This window comes from Schistocerca cancellata, chromosome 6 (assembly GCF_023864275.1).
Source record: "Schistocerca cancellata isolate TAMUIC-IGC-003103 chromosome 6, iqSchCanc2.1, whole genome shotgun sequence".
Taxonomy (NCBI): domain Eukaryota; kingdom Metazoa; phylum Arthropoda; class Insecta; order Orthoptera; family Acrididae; genus Schistocerca; species Schistocerca cancellata.
The window spans coordinates 584700331-584715454 of NC_064631.1; the positions used below are offsets into that span (position 1 = coordinate 584700331).

At 36.6% G+C, this 15124-nt stretch overlaps 1 protein-coding gene across 2 annotated transcripts in view; it reads left to right on the plus strand.

The window, feature by feature from the left end:
* Positions 1 to 15124, plus strand: part of LOC126190785 (NSFL1 cofactor p47-like) — a 56530-nt gene that overhangs the window by 17365 nt on the left and 24041 nt on the right. For both annotated transcript variants that reach the window (XM_049931328.1, XM_049931329.1), the window contains exons 5-6: positions 8481 to 8628; positions 14487 to 14624. In XM_049931328.1, the coding sequence (XP_049787285.1) occupies positions 8481 to 8628; positions 14487 to 14624 (286 nt within the window). The remainder of the gene's footprint in view (positions 1 to 8480; positions 8629 to 14486; positions 14625 to 15124) is intronic.

Here is a 15124-nt window from a genome sequence, read left to right on the forward strand (position 1 = left end):
TTCTCTTTCTCTTTCTCTTTCTCTTTCTCTCTCTCTCTTTTGTTTTTCCCCGTCTCATTTTTTTTCTTTCCTTATAGTTCTTAATTGTACTATTCATTCCAATTCTCATTTCTCTTCCTCTCAATCCATCTTTACTTCTCACACTGTCTTTCTATCACCTCTGGGCTGAAATGTTTACCAATGTACCATTTTTGACCTCATACACTCTGACACCTCCCATTTCATTGTTGTCTCACATCAACCTCGTAACTGGTGGGTCCATCTCAGCGTTGGGGTCCGAGTGATTTGCCCCACTCTTTCAAATCCGTCATCTCCTTCCTAAAGAAGCAGCTAACAGTCCTCAAAGCTAGGTGTAGATTTTCTACTTTTAATGTGTCTATCAGCAGTACTGAAACGTCAGTTCTTGGAGATAAGTACTAGTTATTCATTCTGTGCCCTTGAAACTTTAAAACAAAATTGATATAAAATCACTGAAAAGAATATTAACAGAAAACCTTGGGAGAGGAATGTGAGCAAAGTGGTTTACTCATTCATTCACGCCATCAAATTAAAGGGCCAACTTAAAAGAATTTTAACAGGTCTGCTTTCTAAGTATTTCGCTCATAGTAACAACCCAACAATGATAAAAAAATTCCAACACTCTTTCTTATGTGCTAACAAATGTAAAATATATTAAAATTTATTATCATCATCATCACCGTCGTCGTCGTCATATTTACTCGAATGTAAGAGAACCATGAATATAAGACGACCACTCCTTTTTTAAAGAGGCTCCTTGAGAAAAATTTATTTTTAACGTATTTTGACTAATCAAAATTACAAACTGTTTTGCTCACATGAAATATCTACCAAAAAGTTAACATTATACATATTCTAAACTTATTCCATTTATTGATTGTCTGCATTTTGATAATGCTAGGGGAAATAAACAAAACGAAATGGTTTGCATTACTTTTCAGGCAGTTTTCTGTTCTACCTTTTTTGCTTACTAGCCCTGTAGTCTGTGATATCACATGATGGCCACCAAGCCTTGAAACCTTGGAGACCAGGAGAAAGCCTTGAATTTTGGGGGAAAAAAAAAGAAAAGAAAAAAAAAAACAGGAAAAACCTGGAAAAGACTGAATTTCTGTGAGGAACCTGATTTTAAAAAAATGGTATCCATCACTTCATTTTTGTATACAAAATCATTTTTAAATCAAGTTATGGTTCTTTTAAGAATCCTTCAAATATTAGGCTACATATTTCGATATTATCTGAGTATTTCCGTCTTTATCTCAATGTCTTCATCCATACAACTTGACATAATTTCTTTCCCAATGTGGTTCTCTGTTCAAGAGACATGATGTTATTGGAATGTCTGTTCGTGTGAAATCGTTCCTTGAATGAAAGGCTGTATTTATCTACATTAAATTCGTATATTTCAGTAAGTGACCCATACAAACCTACGCAGGTAAGTTTTCTTTTGCTTGAATGTCTTCCAGGAAACACACCCTTGTGAGCATTTTGATAACTCAAAACTCAAAGCTTCATACGAGTTGGCATTGATGTTCTGTTAGAAATTATGATTGATAGTTCCTGTGGATGACTTTACATTGGGAGTGTTAATTGTAAATGCGTTGGTAGTGATTTTTTAACATGCTGATTGCCAACCAAAAAATGGTGTGAGCATAACCTCGAAAATATAAGAATTCAGCGGGAAGGTTGGTTTTCTTCAGTTCTGAATAATTCTTTCAACAACAATTTAAAAAAAAAAAAAAGTATAGGCTGTCAGACAACATGTCGTTCATGCAGAGAACTGAAATTGTATATAAGCAGCACATTCTGCTTCTGGCTACTTAGAGTATGGCTGTGTGGTGTATAAGCAGTGATAACTAGCAGCCCGAATGTACCCAGAAAAATTTTTCTGCCGCTGCCAATGTTTCAGATTCGCACATGAGTTAGAGTGGGAGAACACTTCACATGACTCGTATTTTGTTTGTGGCACATTTTTCAATTGCTTCAAAGCTATTGCAGTTCCCATGTTCAGTTATTTCACATTTACACTTTATTGTTAATAGTAAGGTAAGCATATCAGATGTTTATCCACCACTATGCGCGGGAATCTAATCAGAAATGGGATGAGAAGTGTTTAAGCTTTGCAAAGATCAAACACAAGTCTCTATGTCATTGTAGCTGCACATGCGTAGTAACGCCTGTTTATTTTTAGTTCTTGAAAGTAGCTGTGTGGCAGCTGCTTAAATGAACCCATTGTTACATGTTTTCTGAGACTAGTGCCATCTACATCTTTCCATCAGTAATGGAAACAGATAGTGTGAATCGCCTGCGCAGTTGAACAAGTTCGTAACGTATCAGAGCGCAGTGTTCTACAGTCATGCCTAAACAGAGTATAACTTGATTCCAGAGTATGCACAAATCAATTTATCCCTAGGTTATGCACGTCACCAAATTATAAATGAATGCATTATCCTCTTGAAGCAACACAATGTTAAATATTTCGACAATGGGGAAAAGTGCTTTGGACAGCCCTGCTTCAAGCCCAAAATGCAGACTTTCCGCAAACAAACGGAAATCTTTTCCAATAAATATATTTATGCAACGCCAGGAACCTGACGCAATGAAAATTCAATCCCAAAGTAGTGAACAAGATAAGCCTATGTTGTATAAGATTTGGTTATTAACCATGATGAACAGTCGAAGTGTATTCCTTGAGACTTTGAGCAAATGTAGGGGAGGAAGATGTTGATTAGAATTATCTTTGCATTTAAAATTATTCTCAAAAACTTTTACACCCGAGTGTGTCAACCTTCATAAAAATGAGCCATTACGAAGTGAGATTTCCCTTAGAGTGCTGTGATCTATTTCGGTCATCACTTTTTTTTAAATTTTATTATCTTCTCTGCAACCATGCAAATTGAATTTGGAGTTTTTTTTTAAATATTTTCAGTGCAGTCATTTTTATAATCAGAAAATGTCATAAAAGCTGAAATTTTGTGGTGCTTACATTCAATTTATAATCCTTTGTCAATCCCCAAGTTGTGACTGCTTGCATATCATCATTTCCGCAAATGTTTCCATACAATCAAATTGTTGTGAAAATGCAATTGCATAGAACAAATATTGCATGTAGTATTGTTTATAGAAAATTTATTTACATGATTAAACAACATGGTAAAGTTCTTCTTGAATTTGATGAGAGTTTAAATACTGTTCCTTGAAAAATACAAGTGGACATTCATGTTAGTTTTTGAGATCTAAATAAGTTACAGGTTTCAAACCAATATTTTGACTCTGCTTTTATTCAACACACGAGCACCAGTCACTTACTAGATGACTTGAAAGAATCTTATGATTTACAGAACCCTCCAAAAATTTTTCAGTTGTTGATGGATGGACCAAATGTGAATTTTAGTTTGTAAGGACTTCAGTAATGAGCTAAAAGAAATTTCTGAAAACATGGAACTCTTGCAGTTAGGTAGTTTCAACCTGCATTTAGTTCATGGAGCTTTCAAAACTGGTATGGGAATCGCACAATTTTTGAGATCCTTGTATTATTTGATTCATGATTTGCCTACACAGAGAGATCAATATACAGAATATACAGCCTCCTCAAATTTTCCTTAGGAATTCTGTGGCATGAATTGAAAATGCAAATGTGGCCAAATGAGCTCTAAAAATTCTTCCACATCTAAGAAATTATGTTTCTCAATTGGCTCAAAATAAAACTCTAATTCACTTAGCTTTAAAGCCCTATCTGAAGCTGTTAAAGACAAACTGTTAGGTTCAAAACTGGATTTTTTTGCTGCGATTGTGCATGCATTCGAAGATTTTTTTACGTGATTTCCAAATTGATGTACATTTGCCTTCTTTTTTGTACAATGATTTGTTCACTCTTACCACCTCTTTAATGCAGCGAGTTGTCAGTTCAGACATTTTCGTAAACAAAAGATCCCTCATGAAAATTGACATGAAGGATAAGAAGACACTGTGCAGTGCTTTTTATTGGATTTTACTTCACGAGATGCCTTAAAGAAAGCTAAGAACCCGACTGACATCTTGAGGCTTAAAGAAGAAATGTGTTGTCGTGTTATTCCCATGATACAAAAGTTACTTGAAAGGTCACCATTGAAATATAAAATTACTTATACCATTTCATGTTTGGACCCTTCAGTAGCATTAAATGAAGAAATGGCTGTTAAAAGGTTGACATTATGTCTTGAAATTCTTGTCTCTGGTGAAAGGTTATGTGGCATAAAAGCAGATCATTTTAAACAAGAATTTTTCAATATTTGTAGCAGTGCTCATATTTTAAGAGAAATGAGACTTTTCAAAAGAAATGAAACTTGTATGGTTGAATTTTGGAGGAACGTGGTTAAATTGTCAAAAAAAGAATCTTGTAACTTTGTAGAGTTTCTCAAAATCATCTTAATACTTTTGCATGGAAATACAGTTGTTGAATGACATTTTTCAGTAAATTCTGAATGTATTGTTCAGAATCAGAATGCAAAAAGTCTTGTTGCTCAAAGGCATATATATGCTGCAATCCATGATGTTGACGGTGTTCACAGTTTAAAAATCGACAAAAGTTTAATTCTGTCTGCGTGTAAAGCAAGTTCATTGTATAAAGACGATAAAAGGAAACAACCAAGTTAAACTGAAAAACAACAAGAACAAGAATTTGCCAGAAAAAGAATACAGTCTGCAATTAAGATGTTAGAATGTAATAAAACAAAAATATTGGCCAAAGCATCTAAAATTACAGCAGAAATTGGACATGTGATAAATTAGTTTTCATCTAAATATTTTTTACTGGTTTTTGATTATCTTGTTCATAATACAGTATAAATTATAATACTTTATAAATGTTCCAAGTTATTTGTTTGTGAAACTTGTTATTTATAGAGCAAAAAGCAGAATTTGTTTATGTTTGTGAAATATAGGCAGATGGCTATATATGTCAAGTGATTTCATAAAATATTATTAAAATTGATTAAACAAAAACAATATAAATAAAGTTACACAAGTACAGGTAAATTTGCAGTTGTGTGGTTTGCAGATCATCTGTGTATATTTCAGTGTCTTTTTCAAACTGTAAGAACAGAAAACTGAAGCATCCTAATTAGAACAAAATAATGTATCTTTATAAAATGTGCTATTGCTCATATACTGGTAACGCATGTGTTACTGCCAGGCACCCGTGAGGCTGAATCCAATACGTCCATTGTTCCTGAAATGATCCCCCCCCCCTGTTTCCTCTGAATTCCAGAATCCTAAGCTTCCAACATTCTCCATTAGGCCTACGTGCTATTATGCTCACTGAGGCATTAAAATTCATTGATGTGGTGCTAGAGTTTTACAGGACTAAACTTGTTTGTGTACACGAATGTTTTAAAACCATCATTGGGAAAAAATATAAATGAAACAGAAAAACAGAAAAAAAGTAGCTGTTCGTCTCCTGAAAGTACAGTGTATTGTCATTTTCAAATATTATTTAGGAAATAAACTGTCAGTCTTCTCTCTCTCTCTCTCTCTCTCTCTCTCTCTCTCTCTCTCTGTGTGTGTGTGTGTGTGTGTGTGTGTGTGTGTGTGTGTGTGTGTTATACCTTAGTAAGTATGTTACAGTAGGGCCAGTCAAATTCAAATGTGCAGGGTAGCTAAACAGAGAACTGGGAATATGCAGCGTGTGTGTTGTATGCATCAGACATCACTTGTACGCTTATCTTGACAGACTGGGAGGGGTGAGAATTCTGCTTTCTTGATGAAAATTCAAAGTGCTATATCTCACATAATAATAGATGGCTCGCCACAATGTTTCCTCAAAAGTAGCCCTAGCACTGATCTGCCACTTCATATTCCATAGAGTAGGCCTGTAGATGAATTGAGACAAACAGTATGTGTAACATGATTTGTTGAAAAGTATTGGTTGCTTAATCATGCAGTTATGTTTTATTTGATAAAGAAACCAATTTTAGGTTATTGTTGCCTTGAAAAATTTCAAAGATACAGTCCTAAATGAAACTTCAAGTATTCTTTCTGGATGAAATGCAACATTCTACAGCCATTAGTTCATGAGAAGTGACTTTGTATTTTAGTATGTCTGCCCTTTATTGCTTCTGTTACACACTGACTGTTTAAACCATCAGATGATCATAAGAAGTTTAGGTTAAATGAACAGACAGTGTTATATAAAGGAATGCAATTCAAATACAATTGTGTCACATAATGTGCAGTATCCTGCAACTGTTCAAACTTGACTTAGTCATTTACACTGTAGGGTGTGTGTTGTACATCATAACATGACATGGTCCAGCTTGTATTACATATATTTTAAAAATATGTTACCTGTTATTTCCAGCACAGTGTGTTTGCTAACCTCATTTAGGTAAAAATAAGTTATGTGACAACATGGAAAATGATTATTTTTAATCTGGAAAAAATCTTGAATTTGAAAATTAAGATTTGGTGGTCACCCTGTATCATTTATCGTAGTCGTCATTATCATCCTGCTAATAGCACAGCAGTTTGTGTGGTGACGTGTGAATGTTATAGTGTCATTTGCTTCCAAACATATTGTCTGCCTGCCACTCTCTCATTGGCTGTGTACAACTAGCTACTGATACATCCTCTTTCATTTGCCATACGTCAAGATGAATGTCGACATTGTAGCACAAAACACAGAAGTATGCCACTAGCCCCTATCTGCACTTTTACCGTCTCCTACAGAAATGAATACTATTCCTGAGTATTTGTCCATTTTTAAAGTCAATTTAATTCCGACTACAGATTGATGCAGGTAAACTGCAGTTTAAATGTTGTAGATGTACCTAAAAAGCAAAAATACTAGGTATAGATTCCCATGGTTGGCAACAGGAAGTAATTTGCTGCCTGCTCGCCACTCCCCTCCCAACACTCTAGTTCACAGCCAAGTTAGTGTTACTGTTCCCACTCCAACCCTTCCATAGGGTGGTTTTTGAGCAACTGTGGAATACGGACTGGAATATTTTCTAGGGTGCAACTCGTATGTGACAACGGCAACTCATATATAAATTCGCGACTGCAATCACTATTCAGTCCGATTCTTAAACTTAATGTTTATCCTTTGAGTTACAGGTGTCTGTTGGTATTATCTCCACGATGGGTCTTGCCACTGTAATTTATTCTCACAACAATTACAGTGAGTTTAATGAATGATTTTCTTTGTTAGACATTTCATTCTGGATTAATTTTTGTCCTCATTTTATCTGAATATCACAGTCATGTTCTAAAGCTGATTAAAAGCTGCTAACATTTCTATCTAGTATTCTAACGCGTGATCAGAAACCGAATTTCTCATTTGCAATCCATTTGGTAAATCATTACTCTCTCATAACCAAATAAAATTTTGATCTGGTCTCTGAATCAACTAATGTGTTTTGGAAGGACAACATTTCCATTTCTGAATGTTAACTTTACTTAAAAAGCAGTGTTAATGTTTTTATACAAGATCCATACATGTATGGGAACATTTATTGCAAACCTTTTCGAATAAAACGAAAGTTTGTAATTTGAATTTAATGCTACTTCCTCTTGTGTTTCACAAAATTATCAAATTTTAATCAAAGCAATAGACTGTTCTAGTGGCTAGTTCGTAGTTTCTCTTGTACTTCTTGCAGTAAGTAGTGCCATGCGAGCTAATGTCACGTGATTGATTGAGCAGCGTCGATACTGTATCAAGTGCTCAGGCCTATCAGGAAATCTTGAGCCTCCTGGAATGTGAGTATTATTTGCAGAGGCCTCTCCTTCCGAATTCTTCAGAATAAATCTGCATTGACATCAGTTGCAAAGCTTCATATCTAAATGTCAGACGACCTCTATAAATGTAAGACTACCCCTATATACTCTACTAAACTATGTAGAAATGGTAACCTCAGCAACAGTTTGTATAATCTGTGATAATAAGACAACCCTGTATTTTTCGAATGACGAATTTGAGAAAAAACTTCTTATAATTGGGTAAGTACGATTACTGTACAAAGATAGAGGAACAAAGGAAAGAAGAGGCAGTCTTTATGTAAATTGTTCAGAGCTGAAACATTTTTCCTCCCGCTTATTATATTTGGTAGTGGAACATAGGTGAACTAGTATGACCAGGAAACAGCTTCACGTCACTGAACAGAATTCTGTATGGCCATATTGAGAAATAAAATGATAATGGTAACAATTTTTATGTGAAAAGGATTGTTTTTTACAAATTTTTATTCACAGATGACTTATTTCTTAGCTCTCTGTTTATTAAGGACAACTAAATTTAATTTTTTGTCATGAAATAGTTAACTCTAGCCTTTCACATTGAATTGTTTCACTTGCAGCATACCTGTGTACTGCTTTTTTGTTGTGATATACAACTTGTACATCTACATATGTACTACCTGTTACTTAAATGTGCAATTTATCAAATAGCCTGCTTGAAAGTGATTTTTTTTATTGTTATTATTATTAAACAGTTGTTGGTGGAGCATCCCGTTCATCTCAGAATCGTCATACTGAAATCACATTAAAGCTCTGGCGTGAAGGCTTCAGCATTGATGATGGCCCATTGAGAGAATATACAAATCCTGAAAATCGTGAGTTCTTGGAATCTGTGCGCAGAGGGTAAGTTATCAGCAGAGGTTTTTAGTTTGAAATCTGTCCATATCCTTCGTGATTGTATAACAGTTTAATCAGCTGATATACCAATGGAATGTGTCATTAATTAATTATTCACCACTCAAAACCTACCAAATTAAGAACTTAATATCTTCATTCAAGTGGTGTAAGTGTTGAAACCACATCCTTCTTCCCTTGTCATAGGAAAAAAATTGATACATAAAATTTTAACTAACAAATTCAAATGCTGAAAATAATGAAAGCAAAATTTAACTGCCCTGTTTAGTTGTTACTCAAGTCTTTTTTATCAAATTAAAATTGTGCTATGAAAAAGTTTAAATCATTTTGTGGTTGGATCTTTATTAATACCTGGTTTTACATTTAATTTAGATTAGTGCAAGAAAACACAATTTTACCAGACAGAGTAAATGTGTGCACGCATACTTGGGAAATAATCTTATCTGTCTCGCTAAAGAACTGCTCTACAGAATAGAAACTTTTTTTCAAGCAAGAACTCCTTTAGTTTACTTTTTAAGTAGTATGTTACTACCATGTATTTAATATTACGTAGAAGTGCATTGAAGGTTTTTGTGCTGTGTATTTTACACCTTTTTGCACCAGAGACCAATTTTTCAATTCATAATGTATGTCATATTTCCTTCTTGTGTTGATCATTTCATATTGAGAAGGATTGCGAATCATGAATGTCATGATTGAAAATAGAGATTGTGATGTAGCGTTTAATATCCCAATTTGTTTGAAAAGATTATGACACGAGATTCTCGGAGCGCCTCCACACAATGGACAACCTTTTTCTGACTTGCAGATACTTTATGGAAGTAGCCAAAGTAGGCAGATTTTGAGACATAGATGGCTTCATTTTTGGCAGTTATCTGGATGGCAGCTAAGCCTTTTCAGGGTTTGGTGATACGGCATCTCCAGTTAAGCCTCTTAATGATATGGACACCTAAGACTTTTGACCAATGTAATTTCTGTATATGTTGGCTCTCATGTGAAATGTTAATCTCCTGTGAGCTTTCGTGATCAGAATGGAAATTAATGTAATTGGTTTTGATGAATCATTTTAGAACATCTGTGTTGGGATTTAACTCTAGGTCAGTGGATGTTTTATTGTCTATCACAATACTTGGGTCATTTGTCAACACTGTAAAGTTCCTTGCTTTGTTTGAGGACGAGAGTTAGGTTGTTAATACATATGAGAAAAAAGCTGGGGACCTAGAACAGAACCTTGTGGAAATTCATATGTACTGTTCTACAGTCAGACTCTACCCCTCCTACCTGCATGTTGTTACCATGTATCACTGTTTTCTGTTGTCTGTTCTGTAGATATGGTTTGAACCAGTTACTGATTCGTCGTCGGCTTCCGTAGTGGCGTGCTTTCTCTATAAGTATTCTGTGATTGACACGGTCAGATGCTTTAGACAGGTCACAAATTATGCCAACAGCCAATATCTTATTTTCAAAGTATTCCAAAACATTATTGGTAAATGAAAATATAACTGTGGTTATGGAGATGTCTTCTCTGAATTCAGACTGGTTTTTACTAATTATTGCAAAGTTTATAAATGATTGGTTACCTTGGCATATATTAATTTTTCGAGATCTGTAGAAAATGCAGTCAAAAGACAGAGAGGATGATAGTTTGTAACATCTGAGGCATTGCATTTTCTGTAGAGGGGCTTCACAATAGCATACTTCATACAGGGTTATTACAAATGATTGAAGGATTTCACAGCTCTACAATAACTTTATTGTTTGAGATATTTTCACAATGCTTTGCACACACATACAGAAACTCAAAAAGTTTTTTTAGGCATTCACTAATGTTCGATATGTGCCCCTTTAGTGATTCGGCAGACATCAAGCCGATAATCAAGTTCCTCCCACACTCGGCGCAGCATGTCCCCATCAATGAGTTCGAAAGCATCGTTGATGCGAGCGCGCAGTTCTGGCACGTTTCTTGGTAGAGGAGGTTTAAACACTGAATCTTTCACATAACCCCACAGAAAGAAATTGCATGGGGTTTAGTCGGGAGAGCGTGGAGGCCATGACATGAATTGCTGATCATGATCTCCACCATGAGCGATCCATCGGTTTTCCAATCTCCTGTTTAAGAAATGCCGAACATCATGATGGAAGTGCGGTGGAGCACCATCCTGTTGAAAGATAAGTCGGCGCTGTCGGTCTCCAGTTGTGGCATGAGCCAGTTTTCCAGCATGTCCAGATACACGTGTCCTGTAACGTTTTCTTTGCAGAAGAAAAAGGGGCCATAAACTTTAAACCATGAGATTGCACAAAACACGTTAACTTCTGGTGAATTGCGAATTTGCTGCACGAATGCGTGAGGATTCTCCACCGCCCAGATTCGCACATTGTGTCTGTTCACTTCACCATTAAGAAAAAATGTTGCTTCATCACTAAAAACAAGTTTCGCACTGAACGCAACGTCTTCCATGAGCTGTTGCAACCGCGTCGAAAATTCAAAGCGTTTGACTTTGTCATTGGGTGTCAGGGCTTGTAGCAATTGTAAATGGTAAGGCTTCTGCTTTAGCCTTTTCTGTAAGATTTTCCAAACCGTCGGCTGTGGTACGTTTAGCTCCCTGCTTGCTTTATTTGTCGACTTCCGCGGGCTACGCGTGAAACTTACCCGCACGCGTTCAACCGTTTCTTCGCTCACTGCAGGCCGACAGAGGCATCCAGAAGCTTTAAACTGCGCATACCATCGCCGAATGGAGTTAGCAGTTGGTGGATCTTTGTTGAACTTCGTCCTGAAGTGTCGTTGCAGTGTTATGACTGACTGATGTGAGTGCATTTCAAGCACGGCATACGCTTTCTCGGCTCCTGTCACTATTTTGTCTCACTGCGCTCTCGAGCGCTCTGGCGGCAGAAAGGCAGAAACCTGAAGTGCGGCTTCAGCCGAACAAAACTTTATGAGTTTTTCTATGTATCTGTAGTGTGTCGTGACCATATGTCAATGAATGGAGCTACAGTGAATTTATGAAATCGCTTCAATCATTTGTAATAACCCTGTATTATCAGGGAAGGTACCTGATATCAGTTAGTGTGCTTGTATTGAATATATGAGCTTGGATTTGACTGAACTGATTACAGCTGGCTTTTAGCAGTTTGTTGGAAAAAAAGTTTCCTTTAGGTGCTCTATATGCTGTTACTACTGATATATGAGAATAATTTAAAGACAGTTCTATGGCACACACTTCCAAATGTTGCTCTAAACAATAGTTCTGCACATCAGTTGCTCTACATGTAACACTGTTTTTAACATAGATGGCAAACCACAACTTTCTTAATATTATCCACAGAATAATGTTCCTAAGTAATAATTTCTCACAATTTGTTCTATGCCAGAATTAATAGGGTGCTCACTAAAGCATAGAACATGTGCGTAATCTATACCTTGCAGATCGTAGACATTTGATCTTGCTGCACTTCATTGATCTTACTGGAGAGGCCTGTAATATTTTGGTGATAAATTGCCAGTTTTTGTTTTGCAAAAACAGTTACACAGTTTTCTCTAAAAGTAAATATCAGTCGAAGGTCTGGGCAAGGTATTTTTCACTCTCCATTTCTCCAAGTTGGTCTGCTTCCACACACTGAAAGACAGGGAAGAAGTGATTTTTTTTTTTTTTTTTTCCACCAGTCAGTTGTCCAATGTAGTCTGTCTGTACCCAGTCCTAAACTTTCCTTGTGTTGCAGTGGACTCTTTGTTCAAATCTGATGATTTGGAGTTCACAACCCTCCTTGCATTTGCAATGATGTCACAAATTATAGTCTCTAGATGATTTTTCCAATGCCAGTTGACGTGAAGGCCATAAGTGGTGTAAAATTCTCTACTATATTTGTGTATTTCGATCCTGTGAATATTTGCAAAGCTGTTGCAGATTTCTGCATAATGTCTACTTGTAGCTATTCTGCATTGTTTACAGATGAGGAGTGTATTAAGTCGTGCCTTTGTGGAATATCAACTATAATTACTTTAGAATGCTTCAGGTGGTTTAGAGCTTTTCTTAAAATGTTAGCAGCAGGCGAACCTTTGTTGTGTGCAAATTCATTTGAACTACCACAGATCAAAATGTAGTCTCTCTTCGTTACCATTTTAGAAGTATCAATTATTGTTGATAGAACTTGGTCAGTGTGAGCACCTGGTTTGATATAACCTCAGGCACTTACCTTGTTGTTAATATTTTTTATTTCATGGGCAACATCTCTAAGGCGACTATTACCCAATAAAAGTACACTGTTTCTTCCACAGCATTTGTTGTATTATTTATATTTTCTGTCTTCTTGACTGTTGGAATCATATTGTGTTTATTGTACATGTTGATGGGATGATATAGTGTCCATATTCTTTCCTCAATGTTATATGAATAACTGTGAAGGGTGCTTGTGCAGTGTAGTATCGTGTTCATGTTGCCATGGATGATTATGTAATGGAAGGACTGGAGATGGAGAAACCCAGTATTGGCTTAGCTTGTTGCTACATGACAGACTGGTTACTGAAACTGTCACATGCCTTCGCTTCATAATACGCTGTATGATGATTTGGCATTTAATGCTGGACAGTGATGCACAGCCTCATGATCAGGAACTGTACACTCAGGGTTGCTACAGGTTCTGGAAATCAGGGGATTTCAAGCATGTCAGAGAAACCAGGCAAATTAAAAAAAAAAAAAAAACACTGGAAAAATGGTTTGTTTACTGTGGTATCAGGCATGGTCACTGGCTGGATGCAGCTGAATACATGCACTACTTCCCTGCTCCCTTACTACTACTACTACTACTACTACTACTCCTACTACTACTACTCCCCTTCCCACCTCTCCCCTCAACTTGCAGTCAGTGCTGTCACCACTTTTTGCCACTAGCCTAGCTGCTGTCAACAAGAGGCAGGTAACTTTTGCGTGAATTGGTCAGTGTGGTCTCATTTCATCAACATGTTGTCTGACACTCGTGAATAACTGGCTGCATGAGTGGATTTCCGTGACGGGCCAAAACTGCAGGCTGTTTCTGCGGGTACCTCTGATGGATCGGGCCTGTCAATCTGAAGCCTATTGGTTCCCACTAATGTGCAGGCCCTTCCCGTTAGATCTAGTCTCACCGATCTGCCCCCAGGCCAGATCTGTTTGGGTGTGGCCTGTTGCAGCAATTCTTGTGGTTTATCTATAGACCTAGGACTGTGGTGCTCCTCAGGAGGCCAGAGCTCATGAGGGATGGATTTCAGCACAATACCTCTAAAATAATAGGTATGACACAGTAGGTAACAACCACCAATAACAAACATAGTAGAAACAACATTTTATTGGCAGTCACCTATGGTGCTGGTTTATACAGTTCTTCCGTGCCTTATACACTTCTTTAAAGAGGCCTACTTTTTTCTGAGGTTATTTCTGAAATCAGTGAAGGTACTTTAAATTTGTCCTGTGACCCAAGGAAATGCGCATTTTTGTCACCAGATGTATTTCGTTTTATTGAAATAAAATAACATCAATGATCCTAATGAAACACATATACCATTTTGCTTGCTTTCTCCATCTAAAAACAGTTCGTTACAAAAGATGTTGATATTAGCACTTAAGATTTTTGCTCACCTTGCTTTTTGCCACATTTTGTACATTTTTTGCCAATTGCTTCTTATGCTGGTGTCATGCTGTATCATGTGTATTTGCTAAAGAAGAAAAAGTCTGATACTAGCAGGCAATCATCTTTTTGTACCTGTCCGCTGCCCTACCCCACGTTTTAAATTAGAGTCTTGGCTTATGCATTGTCACTGCTTATATCCTATCCAGGAGTTCATTATTATATGTGATTTTTTTTTTTTTTTCCAGAGAGATTCCTCAAGAGTTGCTACGTGAAGCTAATGGCTCTGAAGTCCACTTAAACATGGAGGACCATCACCATGAAGATTTTGTTACTTCAAAGCCAAAAGTCCGGGCTTTCTCAGGAAAGGGCCATTTGTTAGGCAGGTTTGTAGATGTGGACATTATCTACTGGTACTATCATTTGCTTGGTTGGAAGGTCTTTAATTTAAATTTGGTTTGTTGTAGAGATAATCCCACATTGTTATAAGGTCTTTCTCTTCCGCATGTGTGTTGGTGCGGTGAGGGGGAGGGGGGTTGGGGGGGGTGTTGAGAATATTGGCTGCATACAAATATTTCCTTTTCCTTATTTTTGATATTTCCTAGTCTCCCGTGTTTGTCTTATGGGCATTGCAGTTGAATGACCTGTATATTTGTTTGTTTCCAAACATTCTTTTCACTTCATATTATGCTTCTTTGAAATAACTATTAGACAACAGTGGCAAGCAGAGCTGAAAAGAATATTTCACTGCCATTAATGAGGCGATCCACTGCCATAAAATAGTTTTCATTCAAGACATTGTGAAATTAGGAAGAACTGTATTGCCTTGAGCGTTAAAAGTTGTTATCTGTAGGATATTCAGCCTAGCATGATTGTAGAGTGTAAC